Below are 21,981 nucleotides of genomic sequence, written 5' to 3' on the forward strand. Positions count from 1 at the left end.
GTTTCTTTATCTATAAAGTAGAGTTGGTTGATAATGGTTATCTACGTCAAATAGTTGGTAACATTTGCAAAGCCTAGAACCACTGTATGGATGGCTGTTATCATACCTGATGTAACAATTAGCTGTTGCACCCTTCAGCCTTCTCTCAGGCCAGCCCATCACATGTTCGTTGTGCTCCTTCTATAACTGTCATTTTCCCTACCTGTGCTTTTGCCTTGGTTGTTCTTTCCAGGCTGACTCACTGCATATCCCAGCTGCAGGCTAGCACTCTACAGACCCATCTGGACTTCAGATCTTGTGGGGCGGACCTGAGCAGTTCTCTGGAATGACCCTGGAGCTGGATCTCTCTCTCCTGGGTCTAGAGAATCTCCATGCCCCGAGGCCTACTCCATCCCAGTGTGCTTCCCATGAATTACAAGGCACAAAGCAAATGTGAGCCACCTGGACACGAAGCCAATCAGGTTCAGGAATGCTGAGGAAGCATGTGGATTCCGCAAGTCCCTCATCCGCACGGAACCAGCTCTGCCAACACCAACAACCACAACGCCAAACTTCCTCTCAGGCTAAAACACAAGGGACCAAGGTGGGGTTTAAAAATATTTTAGGCATCTAGCAGAGAACAGCAAACAAAGACATGTCAGCAGGATGACTCATGGTCCAGAGAAGCAAAATAAGGAGCCAATCCAGAACTCGCAGAAGCCGCAGCATATGAGGGTAAGACAAGACACTCCCTGAAACAAGAGTTCAGAGAGAAGTCAGCTCCACCCAAAACATATATTTTTTTTATGGTTAAAGTAAATTTTTACTCATAAACTGCATGACACAAAGGAAATCAGATTTGTCAAAAGTAGAAAGTAAAAATGACTCACATTCTCACCACCTATATATAGATAAGTATGTTAGCATTTTGGTAATTCTTAGGTTTTATATTTTTCTCTGCATATATGTATATGTGTATGTGGATACATAGGTGTATTCAGTTTTATTTTTGTTTTACAAAATGCAATTGCACTGTTTGTCATACTGCCTTTTTTCTTCACTGAGTGGAAAATTTTACATAGGCATCTTTAATCCACATCATTTATTTTAGCTTCAGGTGTAATACTGTTCCATTTTAAAAAAAAATTTACTAAAAGATAGCATAAAATATATTATTTTTAGATGTACACAATAGTTACTCAACATTTCTATACCTAAAGAAGTGATCACCATGCTAAGTCCAGCAACCATCTGAAACCATGTTACAATATTATTGACTATATTCCCCATGCTGTACATTACATCCCCATGACTTATTTCTTTTATACCTGGAAATCTGAACCTTTTATTCCCCTTTACCTTCCCTCACTTATTTTATTTTTCAATTACAGTTTACATTTAATATTATTTTATATTAATTTCAGGTGTACAGCATAGTGATTAGATATTTATACAATTTAAGACGTGATCCCCTGACTAATCTAGTACCCACCTGGTACAATACACAGATATTACCATATTATAGACCATATTCCCTATGCTTTACTTTACATCCCCATGACTATTTTGTAATTACTAATTTGTACTTCTTAATCCCTTTACCTTTTTCACCCTGCCACCAATCCCCTTCCATCTGTCACCCCAGTAAATCTAGTATCCATCTGACACCACACATACATACTTATTACAATATTATTGACCATATTCATTATGCTATACCCTACATTCCCATGACTACTTTGTAATAACCAATTTGTATTTCTTAATCCCTTCCCCTTTTTCACCTACCTCCCAATACCTCTCCCAACTGGCAACCATCAAAAACGTTCTCTGTATCTATGAGTTTTTTGGTTCTTCATATTACATATATAAATAAAATCACATTACATCTGTCTTTCTCTGTTTGACATACTCCATTCAGCACAACACCCTACAGTTCCATCCATGCTGCCACACATGGCAAAAACCTATTCCTTCCCAAGGCCAAGAAATATTCCATTGTATATATGTACCACCTCCTCTTTATCCATTCATCCCTCCACGGACACCTAGGCTGCTTCTACATCTTGGCCATTGTAAACAATACTGTAATGAACATATGGATGCACACATCCCCTCAAAGTAGTGTTTTGGGTTTCTTAGGATGAATACCCAGAAGTGGGATTTCAGGTCTTTCTTTGTCTCTTGTTATAGTCTTTGTTTTAAGGTCTATTTTGTCTGGTGTAAGTATTGATACCCCTGCTTTTCTCTCATTTCATTAGCATGAAATACCTTTCTTCCATCCCTTTACTTTCAGTCTGTGTGTGTGTGTCCTTCAATCTGAAGTGAGTCTCTTGTAGGCAGCATATATTAAGGGTCTTGTTTTCTTATCCATTCAGCCACCCTATTTTTTGCTTGGAGCACTTAATCTATTTACATTTAAAGTAATTGTTGATAGATACGTAGTTATTACATTTTTATGATTCATTGTTTTGATCTTTTTTTTGTCTTAAAGAAGTCCCTTTAACTTTCTTTGTAATACTAGTTTGGTGGTGATTAAGTTTTTTAGCTTCTTGTCTGGGGAGCTCTTTATCTGTCCTTCAATTCCAAATGATAGCTTTGCTGAGTAGGATAATCTTGTAGGTCATGGCTTTTGACCACTTTGAGTATTTTGTGTGACTTCCTTCTAGCCTGCAAAGTTTCTGTTGAGAAATCAGCTGATGGTCTTAGGGAGCTCCCTTGCAGGTAACTAACTGCTATTCTCTTGCTGCGTTTGTGATTCTTCGTCTTTAACCCTTGCATTTTAATTATAATGTGTCTTGTGTGGGCGTCTTTGGGTTCATCCTGTTTGGCACTCTGTACTTCCTGGGCTTGTAGGTCTATTTCCTTCATGAGGTTAGGGAAGTTTTCTGTCATTATTTCATTAAATAGATTTTCAATTCCTTGCTCTCTCTTCTCCTGGGAACCCTGTGATGTGAATGTTGGTATACTTGATGTTGTCCCAGAGGCCCCTTAAAATCTCCTGTTTTGGGATTTTTTTTTCTGTTCTCATTGGGTTTTTTCCTGCTACCTTATCCTCTAAATCATTAATTCGATCCTCTGCTTCATCTAATCTATTGATTTCCTCTCATGTATTCTTCATTTAGTTATTGTATTCTTTATTTCTGACTGGTTCATTTTTATATTCTCTATCACCATTTTTATGTTTATCTTTTTGTTGAACTTCTCCCTGAGGTAATTCAGCACCTTTATAACCAGTGTTTTGAACTCTGTATCTGGTAGATTGTCTCCATTTTGTTTAGGTCTTTTTCTAAAGCTTTGTTCTGGTTTGTTTGGGAAATGTTTCTTTGTGTCCCTATTGTGGCTGCCTCCCTGTGTTTGTTTCTATGCATTAGATAGGACTGCTCTCCAAAATTAATACAAAATGGATCAAAGACTTAAGCATAAGACCTGACACAATAAACTGCATAGAAGAAAACATAGGTACTAAACTGACGGATCTTGGGTTCAAAGAGCATTTTATGAATTTGACTCCAAAGGCAATGGAAGTAAAAGCTAAAATAAACGAATGGGACTATATGAAACTTAAAAGCTTCTGCACAGCAAAAGAAACCATCGACAAAACAAAGAGGCCACCAACTGAATGGGAGAAGATTTTTGCAAACAGTGCTTCCGATAAGGGGCTAATATCCAGAATATACAAGGAACTCATGCAACTCAACAACAAAAAAACAAATAACCCCATTGAAAAATGGGCAGAGGACTTGAAGAGACATTTCTCCAAAGAGGACATACAAATGGCAAATAGACATATGAAAAAATGCTCAATATCACTAATCATCAGAGAAATGCAAATCAAAACCACAATGAGATATCACCTCACCCCAGTCAGAATGGTTATCATCAACAAGACAAATAGTAACAAGTGTTGGAGAGGCTGTGGAGAAAAAGGAACCCTCATACACTGTTGGTGGGAATGCAGACTGGTGCAGCCGTTTGGAAGGCAGTGTGGAGGTTCCTCAAAAAATTACGAATAGAATTACTATATGACCCAGCAATCCCTCTCCTGGGTATCTACCCAAAAAATCTGAAAACATTTATACATAAAGACACGTGTGCTCCAATGTTCACTGTAGCTTTGTTTATGGTGGCCAAGACATGGAAACAACCAAAATGTCCTTTGATAGATGAATGGATAAAGAAGTTGTGGTATATATACACAATGGAATACTACTATTCGGCAGTAAGGAAAGATGATATAGGAACATTTGTGACAACATGGATGGATCTTGAGAGTGTAATACTGAGCGAAATAAGTCAGACAGAAAAAGCAGAGAACCATGTGATTTCACTGATATGTGGTATATAAACCAAACACAACAAAAGAACAAGACAAACAAATGAGAAACAGAAACTCATAGACACAGACAATAGTTTAGTGGTTACCAGAGGGTAAGGGGGTTGGGGGGTGGGAGATGAGGGTAAGGGGAATCAAATATATGGTGATGGAAGGAGAACTGACTCTGGGTGGTGAACTCACAGTGGTATTTATAGATGATGTAATACAGAATTGTACACCTGAAATCTATGTAATTTTACTAACAATTGTCACCCCAATAAATTTAAAAAATTAAAAAAAAAAAGAAAAAGATAGGGCTGCTCTGTTTCCTCGTCTGAGTTGAGTAGTCTTACATAGTTGGTGTCCCGTGGAGCCCAGTGGCACAGTATCCCTGGTCAACTGAGCAAGGTGCTCCAGGTGTACTCATTGTGTGGGCTGTGTGTGCATTCCTGTAGTAGTTGAGCCTTGGTTGCTGTTCACATATCTGTCATGCAGGGACTCTAGTCTTCCTCCCCACACAAGAATGCAGGACTTGGTTAGGCCAAAAAGGAATACCAACGGAGCCATGGATAGGGGGTTCATGCCACTATATTTTAGATGGCGACTGGCCAAGACCCAAAAGCAAACATCCACCAGTACCCCAACAAGGGGTCTTCATGCACCTCAGTCTCGCTGGCGGCTGGGCAAGACACGGGAAGTAGGATCCACACAATCTGCAATCCGCCATCCACGCTTGCTAACCCCACTTGCTAGCCACAACCTGCCATCTGCTTCTCTGCCAACCAACCAACCAATGCCCTAGTATAGCCATAGCAGTTATACTAGTGGCTAATGGCTAACCAGTTAATAGCTGATGGCCACCCAGCCACAGCTAATTACAGCTGATGGCCATCTATAACCAAGCCAGCACCTTTCCACGTGAGGCTGAGAGCCTGTAAATTGCTCTCTGGGACTCTGTGCCCACAATGTCAGTGGGAAAAAGTGACCCTCAGGCTGGTTGGTTGTGAGCACTGGCTATGACTACAGTGGAGGAGCTGTTGTGCAGAGGCTGACCCTATGGAGCAGGATTTGCTTTAATAAGAGTCTGGTGCCTGCAATTCTGCCCTTTGGGTGTGTTGTCGTTGGAGAAGGCCGAGTGATGCTCTAGCTCGGTAGGAAGCTGGCTACCAGAATGGCCTGGGAGGGGCCCGACCACAGGCCAAGTCCATCCAAAGATTGTGCCCTGCGTGGGGTCACCTGGTATGAGCCACAAAGCAAACTGCAGATGGCTGCCACCAGTGGTGGGCTTGGAGGTGCCTTCAGAGGACAAGTCAAAAACCGAGGTTGGTTATGCTAATTCTGGGCTTGGGGCTGCTCGGCAAGAGTTATGGGAAATGCCGAAGCCAGATGCTGCTTGTTTGGGGTTTGTGAAACATTGAGGGATTTCAGAAAAGTCTGCAGCATGAGCCAAGAAGGCCATTTGTATGGAAAACCCACTGGAAACAGCTTGGGTGAGCCCGCAAGTTGGGTGGGGCAGGGTCTCAGGGAATCACCAGGGCATGGCAAAGTGTTTACCAGGTTGATGGAGATTTAGTCATGATGGCAACCTGCATCTGCAGGTCAGAAGATGGAAGGGATCAACAAAGAAACAACGGATTCTGCAGCACCTGAGTCTGGAAGAAAGCTAGTCCCTCAGCCTCCGCCCCTTGAGAGACAACTCAGGGGGACAAGCCAGACAACTCAGCTCCCCACCTTGAGCTGCCACCACAGTGCTGGAGCTCAGAGAGAGTGGGTCCGTCAGTGAATAAGTCCATGTGTGGGCCCTTTAAGAGGAATACCTGGGACTCTTGCAGCCCTTTGTTTCCCTCAGCCATATGGGTATTTTGATAGGAATTGCACTGAATCTATAGATTGCTTTGGGTAATATGGACATTTTAACAATGTTAAATTTGCCTATCGATGAGCACAGTGTATGTCTCCATTTATTTGTATTTTCTTCAGTATCTTAGTTTTCTGAACACAGGTGTTTTACCTCCTTGGTTAAATTTATTCCTCGGAATTTAAAATTTTTCATGCAATTGTAAATGGGATTGTTTTCTTAATTTCTCTTTTTGACAGTTCATTATTGGTGTACAAAAATGCAACCAATTTCTGAATATTAATTTTGTATCCTGCTACTTTACTGAAATCATTTATCAGTTCTAATAGTTATTCTGCTGTTCTGATTGGGTGTTTTCTGCTACCTTGTCTTCCAAATTGCTGAGTCAATCCTCTGCTTCAGCTAGTCTACTGGTGATTCCTTCTAGTGCATTCTTAATTTGTTACTGTATTTTTCATTTCTGACTGGTTCTTTTTTATGGTTTCTACGTCCTTTTTTATACTTACTATCTCTTTGTTTACATTCTCACTGAGTTGTTTTGAACTCTATCCGGTAGGCTGCTTGCCTCCATTTTGTTTATTTATTTGGTGTTTTCTCCTGTTCTTTCATTTGATATGTATTTCTGTGTTTCCTCACTTTGGCTGCCTATATTTGTTTCTATGTATAAGGTAAATCTGCTACATTTCCCAGTCTTGGCCAGTTGGCTTGATGTAGTAGATGCCCTGTGGGTCTCAGCGGCACAGTCTCCCAAGTCACCTGCACTGGGTGCCCCAGGAGTGTCCTGTGTGGGATGTGTGTGCCCTCCTGTTATACAAGAGCCTTGATTGCTATTGGCACATCAGTAGGTGGGATATTGGCTCAGGATGACTGGCTGTGGGTTTGGCCACGTCCACAGCTTATGAGCTTCTGCGCAGGGGGCTTATCCCACAAAGCAGGATTCACCCCAGCAGGCTTTGGTGCCTACTGAGGACACCCTTTGGGTGTGCCGCTTATGGAGCTAATTAGGTGATGCTCTGCTGTAATCTGAAGCCAACCTCTATGTATGTTGGTTCTGTGGTCTCTTGAGCAGGGCTCCGGTACAGGCCCAGGTCAGTCACTGCCTGAAACTGGCCGGGGACTACCTGGTAGGAGATACAAAGCAATCTGTGATTGATTGCTGCCTCTGCTAGACCAGGAGGTGCATGGAAGAGGCCTTGCTGTGAACTAAGGATGGCTGCCACCAGTACTGGGCCTGGGCAAAAAGCCCAGTACATGGCGAGGCCTGCTGCTACCAGCTGGGTCTGTAAGGCTCAGCCATTGATAGAGCCTTGTGGAATATGGGAGTTGGGTGAGGCGGAGACTCAGGGCGTCACCAAAGTGAGACAAGTGGTGTTCACTAGGTTAGATTCTGATTTGGTGCCAGTACTAAGCCTGGAGCTACTCAGCAGAAGACAGAGAACACTGAGACCAGCTGCCACCTGCCTGAGGCCCGTGCACACCCCGAGAGTTCTCCAAGAAAGCATGCAATGCAAGGGGGGCTCGCTGCTCACCGAAATTGCTTCTGGCATTGCATGAGTTGGGTGGGGCGGGGTCCCAAGGAGTCACCAGCACCTGAGTCCGGGAAAAAGATGTCCCCTTAGCACCCCTCCCCCACCAAAAGCCAGACAACTCAGATCCTCCTAGAGCCACTGTCCCAGTGCTAGAGCTCAGAGAGCAATGCCTCCAGTGTTGAGTGAGCTGGGTGAGGCAGAGCTTGCCAGGCCAATTTAAATTCTGATCTGGCCATGCAGATGAGGGTTCAACACAGGAAGGATGGCGCCCACGTGCTGGCTGCATGGGAGGATTCTACACAGTGAAAATGGCAACTGTTCCATCCACTCCTTGAAGCCACACAACTCAGTCTCTCCCCGTATGTCTCTGATATCTCCCAAGTCACTGCTCCTCTGCTGGAGCCCAGGGTGAGTGCCTGCAGTGAGTGAGTGTGTGCACAGGCTCTGTCAGAGGACATCTGGGTGTCCTGCAGCCTTTCATCTCACTCTGGTGGTCAGAATCCCCCGTTTTTCACAACCAGATGTTGTGGGAGCTCCTCTTCCTTGCACAGGTACTCTGGGCTGGGGGACCCACTGTGGGACTGGGGTCCCTTGCTCCTTGGGGGAATCCTTCATGACTGAGATATCCCTCCTGAGTTTCAGCTGCCACAGCAGATGTGGAGCCAGCCCATTCTGTGTCTCTGTCCTTCCTATCGCTCTCGGTGTGGCTTCTTCTTCATATCCTTAGTTATAAAACCTCTGTTCAGCTAGACTTCAGACAGTTCTCCAGGTTGACTGTTCTATAATTTATTTGTAATTTTAATGTGGTCACTGGAGGAGGCAAGCACAGAATTTATCTACTCCACCACCTTGGATCCTCCCTCAAGAAAATTCTCTATTAACAACTGTGAGATCTTTTTAAAACTTTCAGAATAATTTATAGAATATAGATTATATATATATAGTAGTTCGCCACAATCAGAAGTGTCTAGACACTGCTGGTAACCACTCTGAGCACCTCTTGTAATTGCAGAAGACAAACGTGACCTGTATTCATGTTTTGTTATCAGTATATATTGAGTATTACAATTTTAATAGGTTTTTCCTTTCTTAAAATGTGTATACATTTTTTGGCACCCTCTGTGTGTGTGTGTGTGTGTGTGTGTGTGTGTGTGTGTGTGTGTGTGTGTATGCTTTAATTACACTATAATTTACAACCCTTTCTTTTTTTTTTCATTTTATCTTATTAAATATATTGGGGTGACAATTGTTAGTAAAATTACATAGATTTCAGGTGTACAATTCTGTATTACATCATCTATAAATCCCATTGTGTGTTCATCACCCAGAGTCAGTTCTCCTTCCATCACCATATATTTGATCCCCCTTACCTTCATCTCCCACCCCCACCCCCCACCCCCCACCCCCCTTACCCTCTGGTAACCACTAAACTATTGTCTGTGTCTATGAGTTTCTGTTTCTTATTTGTTTGTCTTGTTCTTTTGTTGTTTTTGGTTTATATACCACATATCAGTGAAATCACATGGTTCTCTGCTTTTTCTGTCTGACTTATTTCGCTCAGCATTACACTCTCAAGATCCATCCATGTACAACCCTTTCTTAATGTCAAACCCTCCTTTCCACCTGGCACAGTACTGTGACATGACAAGGCCTGTCTCGTATTGTGAAGTAAAAAAGGCGTGATAAAAGACCAAGCTGAAGCTATTAATACAAGTCTTCGAATTGCACTGGCATCTTCACCTGCACCTTCCCCACCCTCATCGTCAAATGCATCATTTATAAAATGACCCATTTCTTTACACTTTAGATAGTTTACTTGTTTGACCTCCTTGTAGCCCAACAGGAAATCATTCAACTTCCTGTACATAAGCAAGTAGCATAGCATCCATTACCATAATAAACTGTCTAAAGTAAGAAAAGAAATATTCAATGCTAAAAAGAACTGAGCTCCTGAGAACGTGTACATCCAATCTAGAAAGTCTAAACTGACATCTTCGTTTAGAACTGGGACTCACTGTGCATTCATTTGAACATTCTCAGTCATAGGTCAATTTTCTTGGGCTACTAGGTTTAGAGCTGGTGGGTATTATTCTCCAGGAACATGTGCCAAATTTAGAGGCTGTGAAGCAGCAGGCTGGGCTGCATTGGCATTTGATGTGGCCTCAGCTGAAACTGCAGCTTGATATTGCACATAATGGAACATAATACTACTAAGCATACATATTTAACACCATGGCATATGCAGTGGGCTACAAGCAGGATACACTGCGAATCTACCTGGAATAGTTTGCCCAAGAAACTGGTTATCTGCATCGCCTTACATTACATGTGGGAAGTGATAACCCTATGTGGGATGGGTTTTCATGTAGAAGGTAAGTTGTCTCAGTCATTCTGAGGAAGAACTGGTAGCTCTAAACAATGATTCTTGACTGGATGATGCACTGGTTAATCTTCAGTCATTTGAACCAGAATTGCTTGGGATGCCACAACATCCTCTACTGGCACTGGGTTCTGGAGAACGGGGAGTTCACTAAGTACACAAATCATAAGCCATATGACACCATGTTTTCTGATAATGTCTTTCCTTTTTCAATATTATTATCTCACAGTTTCTGTGAGTAAAGAATCTGAACATGGCCTAACTCGGAACTCTGCTCAGATCTCACAAGGCTGTGTTCAGGAGCTGACCAGGTTACATCCTCATCCAGAGCTCAGTGCTCTCTTACAAGCTCACGTGGTTGCCAGCAGTATTCAGATTGGTTGTAGGAGAAGCCCTCAGCTCCTAGAAGCTACCTGCAGTTTCCTGACAAACGTCCCTGTCCATACGCATTTCACATCATAGCAAACTGCTTCTTCAACATAGCAGAGTTTCTCTCTGTGGAAAGGTTTTTAACTACAGATTCAATTTATTTAATGCGTGTGTGTGCACGCGCACGCACCCACACACACACATTCAGATTGCTCATTTCTTTTTAAAAGAGTTTAGGTAGTTTCAGTCTTTTAAGGAGTATGTCCATTTCATCTGAATTGTTGAATTCCTATCCATAAATGTATGCACACTATGCTCTTATTATCCTTTAACCTTTTCACTACGTTAAATTGATTTCAAATTTGTTTTCCAAAATGTTTCAAAAATCCACATAAAATAATTACAGCATTTATATTTTTAAGTTAATACAGTTACAGTGCTACATTTTATTAAAATAAATGATTAAAGTATAAAGATTTCCTGTTTCTAGTCATTCTTGAAAAACACAAAATACAGAAAAATGTACGTCTGCTTTCCTAAACTTCCTTTCTGGAACATTGAGCTCATGGGGTCAAGTCAAACGCCGCAGTCAGTGGCATAGAAATATCATTCAACTACAGACAAAGGTCGCAGCAAAAATATTAATATTTGTGGACTCCGTAGTGATGGCCATTCTTTTACTTTTGATATTGGAAATTTATGCCTTCTCTCTTTTTCACCTAAGCTCCCTGGCTAGATAGAGTTTATCAATTCTATTGATCTCAAAAACAATAGCTTTGATTTCATTGATTTTTCTCAATTGTTTGTTGTTGTTGTTGTTCCCTATTGCATTGATTTCTGCTCTTATCCTTATTACTTCAAATTTTCTGCTTATCTGGGGTTTAATATGCTTCTAAGGTGGGAGTTTAAGTCATTGATTTGAAAACTTCTTTTCAAAAACAGGCATCTAGTGCTATAAATTTTTCTGTAAGTGATGGCAATGGTTTAGCTTCCGCACAGCAAAAGAAACCAACAAAACATAGAGGCAACTAACTGAATGAGAGAAGATATCTGCAAACAATGCCTCTGATAAGGGGCTAGTATCCAAAATATATAAAGAACTCGTACAACTCAACAACAACAAAAAAACCCCAAACAATCCAATTAAAAAATGGGCAGAGGACCTGAACAGACACTTCTTTCAAGAAGACATACAAACGGCCAATAGATATATGAAAAATGCTCAACTTTACTAGCTATTAGGGAAATGCAAATCAAAACCACAATGCAATATCACCTCACACCTGTTAGAATGGCTATCATCAACAAGACAAATAAGTGTTAGAGAGGCTGTGGAGAAAAAGGAAACCTCATACACTGTTGGTGGGAATGTAAATTGGTACAGCTACTATGGAAAAGGGTATGGAGGTTCCTCAAAAAATTAAGAATAGAATTACCATATGACCTAGCAATCCCAAAACAATCTGAAAACATTTATTCGTAAAGATTTATGTACCCTGAAGTTTACTGCAGCACTGTTTACAGTGGCCAAGACATGGACACAACCAAAGTGCCCTTCAATAGATGATTGGATAAAGAAGATGAGCTATATATACATGATGGAACACCATTCTGCCATAAGAAAAGATGAAATGCTGCCATTTGCGACAACATGGATAGATCTTAAGATTATTATGCTAAGCGAAATCTTAAGATTATTATGTTAAGCGAAATAAGTCACACAGAAAAAGTTGATGACTTCACTCATGTGGGATATAAAACTGAAAGCAACAAAGGAACAAGACAAATGAACCAAAACAAAAACTCATAGACACAGACAACAGTTTACTGGTTATCAGAGGGTAAGGGAGGAGGGGAGATGGTAGAAGAGGGTAAGAGGGGAGTCAAATATATATATATATATAGATGATATAGATATAGATATAGATATAGATATAGATATAGATATAGATATAGATATAGATATAGATATAGATATATACACACACACACATACATATATATGTCATACACACACACACACACACACACACATACACACATGACAGAAGAAGTGACTCTGGGTGGTGAGCACACAATGTGACATATAGATGATGTATTATAGAATTGCACACTTGAAATGTATGCGATTTTACTAACCATTGTCACCTCAATAAAGTTAATTTAAAAAATAAAGAAAAAAGAAAATCCCAAAATATAAGGTTAAACAGATCAAAGAGATGGCTAAACTACTCTGTAGTGGTGGCGATAACTTTCGGGATGGGAACCAGCAGAAAGCAGAGGAAAGTGCATGCAGGTTATGAGACTGAAGCATGCAGAGAAAGGAGCCAGGAAGACATAGAGGTGTAGACAATGGATTTCTAGAAACCAGGATGTCTAAATTTTCATACTGAGTTGTCTGCTGTCTTGAACCTTTGGTAAAATACCACTATATGAGTATATGCAGCCCTGTAGGGGTAGTATTTTAAGGACAAAGGAATAGGAGCAGTTTTAAGACAGCAGAAAATGGACACACATACAGTACAGAAAAGTGACTCAAAAAATAATTCAAAGCCAAATCATAGTCACAGAGTGAGCTTGTTCCTCTTCTTGGATTCAGAGAAATTAGTGTTTGGAGCTCCAGATCTGATAATGGAATTCAGAGAAAGTTAAATTAAGAGAACATGCTCTATCAATTTAGAAGAAAAACAACTTTTGATATTAAGAGGATAGAAAATGTAAAATCATTATAGAAGAATTTCAAGGTGTGAGGCATGAGGGCAGGTGCTTGATTACTACTCTGTGATGGGGAAATGAGATTCCAAATAGTCAGAAAGAACAATCTAATGTTTTGCATTTACTGTTTACAAGGATCAGAAAGTTTGACAACACATTGGTTGGCATGGGAAACAGGAACATTCATACATTGCAGGAGGGGAGAAAAACAGCACCCCTTTGTAGAGAACAACTTGGAAATATTTATCATGCAAATACTCTTTGCTCCAAAAATGCATTTCTAAGAATACAGTAAAATGACTTAGGATTATTGTAATCATTGTTGTAACAGCAAAAGATAAAAAATAATGAATGTATATGTTGTTAGCATTAGGCTGGTTATATAAGTTATGGTGTACCACTAAAATGGAATATCACACTTCTATAAAATATAACAAGGAAGTTCTTTATGTATCAGAAGGTATTAATCTCCAAGATATATTGTTGGGTGAGAAAAGCAAAATACAGACCACTGTAACTTGTGTGCTATAACAGTGTGTAAAAAAAGCAGGGGGGGAAGCTGAAGGGAAAAAATATTTTTTATATATGTTAGAATCTCTCTGAAAGGACAGCCGTGAAAACAATAGCATTGATTGCCTAAGACCGTGAGAAGCTGGGAGGGAAGAGAACTTCTCGGCATAAATCTTTTTTTTTATCCTTTACAATTTTGAATCATGTTGAGTATATTAGTTATCTAAAATACAAACACCCAAGGGATTCTCTGAGCAGATGAAAACTCTACATCTTGTACAGCCTTTGGCTGACTCCAATCTCCCTTCCTGGAGATCCCTCTACAGTGCCTGGCATCCTCTGCTGCCCCACCTCTGGGGCCCTCTACCCGAGATCATGCACTGTCTAGTACCCACAAATTATCTGACTCCTCACACTCTAGGCTACAGTTACCACTTCCACTCCCCCTTTCCACCCAAGTATAATCTGGTTTTCATTACCACACCTCTCTACTTTATCACAGGTCACCTAAGACCTCATTGCTAAACTCAAGGGCTTCTCCTGGACCTCAGACATATTTGAAATTTTACTGGACCTTCTTTAAATTCACTCCTTTCTTGTCTTCTCTCACCTCACATTGAGGTTTTCTTTTCACACTTCACGACTTCCCTTCTCCATCCCTAGATGTTCATATTTCCCAAAGCCCTGTCCTTGTCCCTCTGTTCTTTTCTCTTCCTGGGGGGGGAGGGGGGGTTGGGGAAAACCCTCATTATTAAGGTTTCCATTACCACTTTTATGCTAAAGACTTCAACATTTTGAGCCATAAATATCCTCTCCTCCAAGCTTCAGTTCCAAGAAGAAATGCAAACTGGGCATCTCCACCTGACCACCTCAACCTGACCTGGGTGACCAGTTATCTGTCCCACCTGACTGACTGTGCTCTGAACATCTGAGAAAAGGCCAGTGGCTCCACAAATTCCATCAGGCATCCAGCTTGAAACACTTGAAACCCTGGGAGTCGTTCATGCCTTCAACAAATATCCTCTGAAATTAAAGGCCTGATTGTGGCCAGTGGTCCTTCTCCACCCTTCTCCTCACAAGTTTTCCTTGAAATTTTCTGTCATGATTTCATTCCTCTACATTTTCAGTGACCCACCAAAGGCCTGGATTGTATTACAAGATTACCAGTTTCTGAACTATCCTGTCATTTAGTCAACTGAAATTTAGTGAGGACAAACTATGGGTGAGGGGATACCTAGATGAACAAGGCACACAGACAGCTATACTTGAAGTCAGAGAATGGAAGGTAACAAAAAAGAGGTAAGTAAAGGGCAAAGGAAATTCACAACAAGGAGGTATACTTCCAGAGAGAAAGCTCCAGAAAACATTTCATATAGCAGAAATGACACTTGAACAGGATGGACAGGATTAGCTGAATATAGACAAGAAAAAGGGCATTCATGAAACATCATGGCTTGAATCCCTATTCTGTCCCTAATACCGTGTGACTTAGGGCAATTTACTTAGCCCTCATTTTCCTCATCTACAGCACAGAGGTAATAGCAGCATGTTGTTAATAGGTGTTTTGTTAGGATTAAAAGGGTGCACAGCATGGGGTACTGTACAGCACATTAACTATATGTTACATCATGAAAAAAGAAAAAGAAAAAACAAAGAGACCGAGATATAAGCTGTTTTAACACAATATAATTATTTAAATTAAAGTATATCACACAGTGGTTGCTAGGGATTACAGATCAGGGAGGCTGTGACAATAAAGTGGTAATAGAAGGGAATGTTTTGGAGAATCTGAATTCTGATAATAGTGATGGGTACACAAATCTATGCATGTATTTTAACTCACATAACTGTACACCAAAACAATGGTGAATTTTACTGTTTGTAAATGTAAAACGTATTTATACAAAAAATAACATATTTTCATGAATACATGTAAGTGAAAAGGTAAACATTTACTACATTAGAACAGCTGTCTTTGGGAGGCTGAGAATGGAGACAGAGACAAAAGGAAGAAGAAAATAAATATAAGAGAGGGGCCTTGAACAGACCAGCAAAGATAAGGTGTCATGCACAAGGGCCAAGGAGTACCCTCTGTGTCTAAGGTCTCCTCCTCTACTCTCAGAAAGGGAAAGAGAATGACCTAGAGGAAGGTAAGTAAAATAAAGAGAGTAAGTACAGACTTAGGAAAGTGATGAAGTAATGAGCAGGCAGAAAGTAAAGTAAGGAATAGACAGATTTGAAACATATTATGGTATCACTAGTTCAATAAGTTCCATGAGTACAAATACCGTATCTATCTCTATCTATCTACTGATAGAGATAGATAGATTAGATAGATGATAGATAGATAGATAGATAGATAGATAGATAGATAGATAGATAGACAGACAGACAGACAGACAGACAGACAGACAGACAGACAGACAGATAGATTTTACCATTATAGCCATAAAGCCAAATCTAGAGTCTGGCACAGTGTTTTGTTATATAAATTTTAGTGATTGATTAAATCAATGAAATCATAGGATTTACAGCATGGAATGTGAGAAAGAAATGAGTGGGACATCAGGCTTTGAGTCCAGGTAAATAGAGGGCAGTGATGCCCTTCCCTGAGAAGAAGCATATTTGGAGCAGGTGAAAAACAGCAAGTCCAGGTTAGGTATTAATGTGTTAGGATGCCTATAGAACCTCTAAATGAAGACGAGCAATCCAGGCTTCTGGAGGTATGTGTTAGGTCTCTGAATGTTAGGTCTCAGAGAACTTGACTTACAGATAGAGCCATGTCTGCAAGAAAACAACAAAATGTTTGTTGGCCTGCACCTGCAGCACAGCCAAACTTGCAATCACAGAAAATGCCACAAAACAGCTACTGGCTTGCAGGCAGTCCGCATTTTCTGTTCAAACAATGCTACCCTGTCCCACTGCCCCTATAAAACCCTCCTCACCCTCTTTCTCAGGGCTGCGAGTCTCCTTTAGACATGCAGCCCAGACTGTAGCGGTCTTTGCTCAGTCCAATATATTTTTCTCTCTTACAATAAAAACTTTCTTAACTTTCCTGACCACGCATGTTCCTTTATTGGCCGACCTATCAGTATGGATCTGGAGTTGAGGAGAAAGACCTGGTTGGACACATCCATTTGGCACATTCCTAAATATACAACTGACAAATAAAAGCTATGGGGTCAGGTGAGTTCCCTAGGACAGTGCGGAGAGCGAGAAGTACCCTAGGGAACACAAACTTTTAAAGAGAGAAGAGGAGCCTAAGAATAAGTCTGGGAAGTCACCAGAGAGACAGACAGAAACCCTGGGGTGTCATGGTGAAATTTCAAGAACGACGTCAATAGTGTCAAATGCTTCAAAGAAAAGGTTTGGACCAAATTTGGCAATATGGAGGCCACTAGTAACTTTCACCTGAGACGTTTTAGTGAAGCAGTGAGAACCAAGTCAGATTGCAGTGCGACTGGATATAAAAGGGAAGTGAGAAGGTGGTCACAGACACGAAATAGTAAGTGTTTAAGGCAGAAGAGAAGAGGGAATTGTTGGAAGGGGACCAAAGGTCTGGGAATGTTTTTAAAAGGTTAAGAGGAAAAAGCCATCAAAGAAGGAAAGGTCGAAATTATAGGACAGAAGTGGTAATTGATGATTGATGTAACTGTTACTGGTCCAGGTTGTATACACTTAGTATTAATGCAAAGTTTCTCCTCTTTCTTCAGAACTTCTAAGATAAGGGGTCAGAGGCACCAGAAAATGGTGAACAGAAGTCAGCTTTGGCAAAGGGAGGCTGGGGGGATGAGCAGTAGCAACACTTACTTTTGACTGTTTACCATTTTGTAGCTTTTAAGTTTTGTACTAGGTACGTGTACTTACATTATTACCAAAAAAAAATTTTTTTAATTATTTAAGATGAATTTCATTAGGGGCTGAAGCCAGACTACGGCAGGTTAAGGAAGACTCAGAGAAGAAAATGGAGAAATTAGCTGCAGATATCTCTTTCAAGAAGCCGGCCTCTGAAGGGGATGAGAAAAATAGGATTACATAGCTTGACAAGATACCACGTGTTGTTTTGTTCTGAAAAAAAGTAAAAACTAAAGCATTCTGAAATATTAATGAGAACGAGCTAGTATAAATTAGGTAAACAATGCAGCTGGTAAAGGAGGTAATGAGGGCGGCAGTGCAAGGTATGAACAGGCAACGGAATTTGCAGTTCAGAGCATAGAGAGGGGTGCACTTTCACCAGAAATGTCTTGGAATGGATGCGATGGATCCATTCCCCATGTCCATCCCCATTTCTTCTTCCTGTATCCAGCCTAGTGGTAGGGGCTAAGCTGCTCCAGGTGGACCTGAGGAGTCTAAGCCAACTGGCTCCTCTGACATAGGAATCAGTCCAGGAACGGGAATGGGACCAGATTCTAGCCAGGAAGCCCTAAGAAGGCATTTGGTACGGCTTCAAGGAAAGAGGTTCCAACTTTTCTGTGAGAGCCGAAGGAAGCTCTCTCTATCTTGCTCACAGTGCCCAGGGAAGCACGTAGCCCCAGCTGCTGCTGGCTGCTATCCTACAGACATAAGGGGGTGACCTCTGGGATGGAACTGACACTTGGAAGGAGAGCAGAAGTGCAAAGATCTTGGATCCTCGATGAAACAGCTGAGCCACTGCACCAACCTTCCCTGAAGCCTACCCTCCTTTGGACTTCCTAAACAAAAACTACATTAAGTTGGGTTTTCCAGTCCTTGCATCCTGGAGCTCTATCACTGATAAACATCCCTCCCACTGTGACAAGAGGAACAAGACAAATGGTGAGGCAGGAATTGAGAAGGATGATGTCTGATGGTTCCCATCTTTCTCTGTAAAGTAAAAGGTGATCCAGCTGCTCAGAGTGAGGAGGTAGCTGGAGGAGTGATGAAGACTGGACCTGGCTGTTCAGTGCAGTGGGGAAGAAAGCTGCCCAGGGCTACACAGAGTGCTTAAGCTGGTGGACAGTGCTTAGCCCACATGGGATTTTGAGACATCTGACCGATGCAAACAGCAGGAGGCTGTGCCACTCACCCAACACCACTGTTCTGTGGGAACAGACTCTGGATTGCAACAGCATATCAACAGAATAAGAGGAAAAGGAGGTGGGGACAGCAGCATAATAGCAGTTGAAGAGTTGAACTCCAGGGTCTAGACTAGAAGGGAGTAAAAGCAGGAAAGGGGCTGATCAGTCAGGAAAAAGCAAAGGGACAAAGGACTAGACATCTCCTTGTATCAAACAACAGATACACTGGAAGTGACAGCATCAAGGAGATGATGCAGAGGAAGTTTCTAGTAAGCAGCAGTAAGTGTCCCCAGAATAACACACAGCAGGGCTCTGGACCCAGCACCCCCATAGGCCACTGTCCAAACTTCCCCAAGCCTGTGAGTGGTGTTTCAGGATTAACTATAGTAGATAAGTTCTCTTCTAACTGATTCAGGACAGACACAGATAAGAACTCAAAGGGGCCTAACTCTTCTCCTGTCATCCAGAGCCATGTGCACATGGTAGGTTAGAGGGGGAATGTTTTCAAGTTTGTGCCAATGTTTCTGAGAGCTCTGTAGGGATAGAAGACACTCTGTGAAGGAGAAATGAAGAACACTGCAAGAAAAACATTCCTTCAACTGGTACTTTTAAAGAACTCACCTCTGCATTCATCTTGGTCTCTTCCTCCAGTGGCTGTGAAGACAAAAGCAGAGGTTCAGGACCCTCATGGCACCCACTCCAAACTCCATGCAGACACTCCCCTTTGCCACCCCCCACTACCTCCCCCACTGTTTCTTGTCCTATTGACCCCATCTTCCCTAAATGTCTTCACCACTTTGTGCCCTCCAGCAAGGGTACTCAAGCCAGAGTATGATTCTGAGGCTGGTGGTAGCTGACTCCCCTGACACATCACGCCAGTGATGTTTCTCTAAAGAAGGACATTTCCAACCTCCAAGGTCCATCCCCTGTAGTGAAACCAGCTGTGAACGTTATGCCTCTGTGTACCTGATAGAATGACGTATTTCCCAAAGCTGGTGCTCAGAGAGGGTAGCTTTGTGTCTACCTTTCTTTTATGGGGACAAGCAATGTAGCAAGAAATATACATTTTTTTTCTTCTACTAGCTGAGTTTCCAGAGATCTTAAATTTATTATGTTAAAAGAACAGTTCAACAGGCTACTCTGAATCCTTAGCATTAAGGAGGAGGAATGAGGGAGCAAACAGGTGAGCATGAGTCCAAAGGAATGAGGAAAGATAAAGGGAAGATTAAGGGGTACCAGGAGAGAGAAAGAAAATAAATAAGGAACTAGGAAGGAATAGCAGTGGTTCCAAACTTTAGTGTACTTCTGGGACTGCTTGCTGAAAATGCCTTTTTATGGGTTCCACCCCCAGAGATTCCAATTCAGGAAGTCTATGGGGGAGGGGAGACTAAGAATCTGCATTTCCAACAGGCACCCAAGAAATCTGTACACATGGTCAGAGAGCCACACTTGGAAAAACACTAGAATTGAGAGTAGAACAGAGGCCCTTAAGAATTAACTTTCTCATTCATTTTTCAGAACTGTTAGAATTGCTATTTTTATTTTACCTAAGACCAGGGCAGGCAATGGCAGGGTGAGCGGGGAACTAGAGGTGACAGAGAAAGGACTAAAGATGCCTCTTCACCCTTCCACCTGGGGGAGATGTCCAAGATGCCGATGAAAATGACTGCTCAGAGCTTAGGAGAGGAAGAAAGGCATTCCATGGCCTCTGGGAAGGGAAGGGCTGGGGCAGACCCTGTCCTTGGACCCAGCTCTGCATTTGATCTTATTCTCTTTCAAAATATAGGAAAAGTTAAGCAGAGTGAAGACAAACACAGATAATAATAGTGAAATAACACCCATTTAAAAAAACAAACGGAAAAACCTTGACTCTTGGCAATCCTAAGAACACCTGGGATGATCATCTAGGCTGTGCTGAAAATAACATGTTTTCAGTAATTCCCTTCCCTTCTCTCTTCCCATTCCCCCTTCCTGCTTGAGAGTGGGTCAAAACCTGGCCAGCACACACACAGTTTTTCCTTTGGAAATCTGGAGGCTTTAATGTTTCCTGGAAATCTGAAAAAGGTAACTTGCTAGAAGATAAACCCTAAAAGAGTGACAAAGTGGGTAAGCTTTCTTCTCAGATCTCTGGGAGTCAATATGGGTGTGATGTTTCACTTCTATTTTTAAGAACTTTAGTTTAAGTCTCCCTTGGAGCTTACATGTAAGTGGGAAACTCAGATAACAGAATGCACAAATATTAGGGGGGTGTTAACAGTGCTGAGTCTATTTATGTCACTACTTTATATACATTAACCCTAATCCTTGAAACCTTGGCAAAAAAGCTAATATTAATTCCATTTTACAGATGAGGTACCAGAAGTTCTGGGTGAGTAAAAGCACTTGGCCTCACAGTTAAGGCATTGTGACATTGCACTGTAATTTCCAGGCTTTCTTGTTCTACAGCCAAACCCCAGATTGCCTCCAGAAACATTTACAGATCCTGTTTTATTGTCACCCAGACAGCTTTTATGACAAATAAAAGCCTTGGTTTTAGTTCTCTTTCAGTCAAGGACTAGCCAAGTGACCATCGCCAAACAGGTTCCTCATCTGTAGGATGCGCAGTGGGACTTCACCTCAAAGATCTACTCCAGCTCTAGTGTTCTCTGATTCCCAGAAAAGGAAATTCAGGTGACTTTTAAAACAGGTGGAACAATGCTCAACCTCAGTCATGAACACTGAATGCAAATCATGATTTCACCAAGATGCTGTATCAGATTGAGAGAGATCAAAATGTGTGGCACAGTGTGCTGGTCCACGTGCGGAGGGAAATACTCTCTGACATTAGAGGAGGTCTACAGATGGTATCATCTCAACAGAAGGCAGTTCAGCAACATCCATTAAAATTCCAAATGCATGTAACCTAACAGTTCCACTTCTTCCTATTTCTATCTCCAGCCCCAAAACCAAATTCAGGAGAAATCATTAAATTGCCCTGAGTCCTTGTCCTTGTAGAAACATAACTACTGCTTGTATTCTCCTTCTAATAAGAATTTCCAGAAAACTTTCCTATAAAAAGAGCCTACAAAACATTATTTATGAACTTTACTGCTTCCCCACAGAATCCGGGGAAAGCAAAACAAAAGCAAAAGAAATAATTTGAAGACATGTACATGCATAAGGAAGAATGCCACCTAGAAATTCTAATGTATCATGTGTTAGTGGTCTACTACCTAGGATGAATGTGTTGTATTGTCACTTATAAAGTACATTCAACTGCAGTATCCTGGCCAGATCTCTTCCATGCT

The 21,981-nt window shown here is 41.4% G+C and overlaps 1 protein-coding gene and 1 pseudogene across 10 annotated transcripts in view; both read right to left on the bottom strand.

Annotated features, from left to right (window-relative positions):
* Window positions 1-21,981, bottom strand: part of BLVRA (biliverdin reductase A) — a 108,124-nt gene that overhangs the window by 69,635 nt on the left and 16,508 nt on the right. For 6 of the 10 annotated variants that reach the window (XM_019718889.2, XM_074340511.1, XM_074340508.1 and 3 more), the window contains 2 exons: window positions 19,316-19,348; window positions 442-563 (listed from right to left, as the gene is read on the bottom strand). In XM_019718889.2, the coding sequence (XP_019574448.2) occupies window positions 442-563; window positions 19,316-19,348 (155 nt within the window). The remainder of the gene's footprint in view (window positions 1-441; window positions 564-19,315; window positions 19,349-21,981) is intronic. The other 4 variants (XM_074340512.1, XM_019718886.2, XM_074340514.1 and 1 more) reach the window with 1 other exon arrangement.
* Window positions 9,180-16,440, bottom strand: LOC109438806 (homocysteine-responsive endoplasmic reticulum-resident ubiquitin-like domain member 2 protein; annotated as a pseudogene).

The sequence above is a fragment of the Rhinolophus sinicus genome, linkage group LG09 (genome assembly GCF_036562045.2).
Source record: "Rhinolophus sinicus isolate RSC01 linkage group LG09, ASM3656204v1, whole genome shotgun sequence".
Classification (NCBI taxonomy): Eukaryota; Metazoa; Chordata; class Mammalia; order Chiroptera; family Rhinolophidae; genus Rhinolophus; species Rhinolophus sinicus.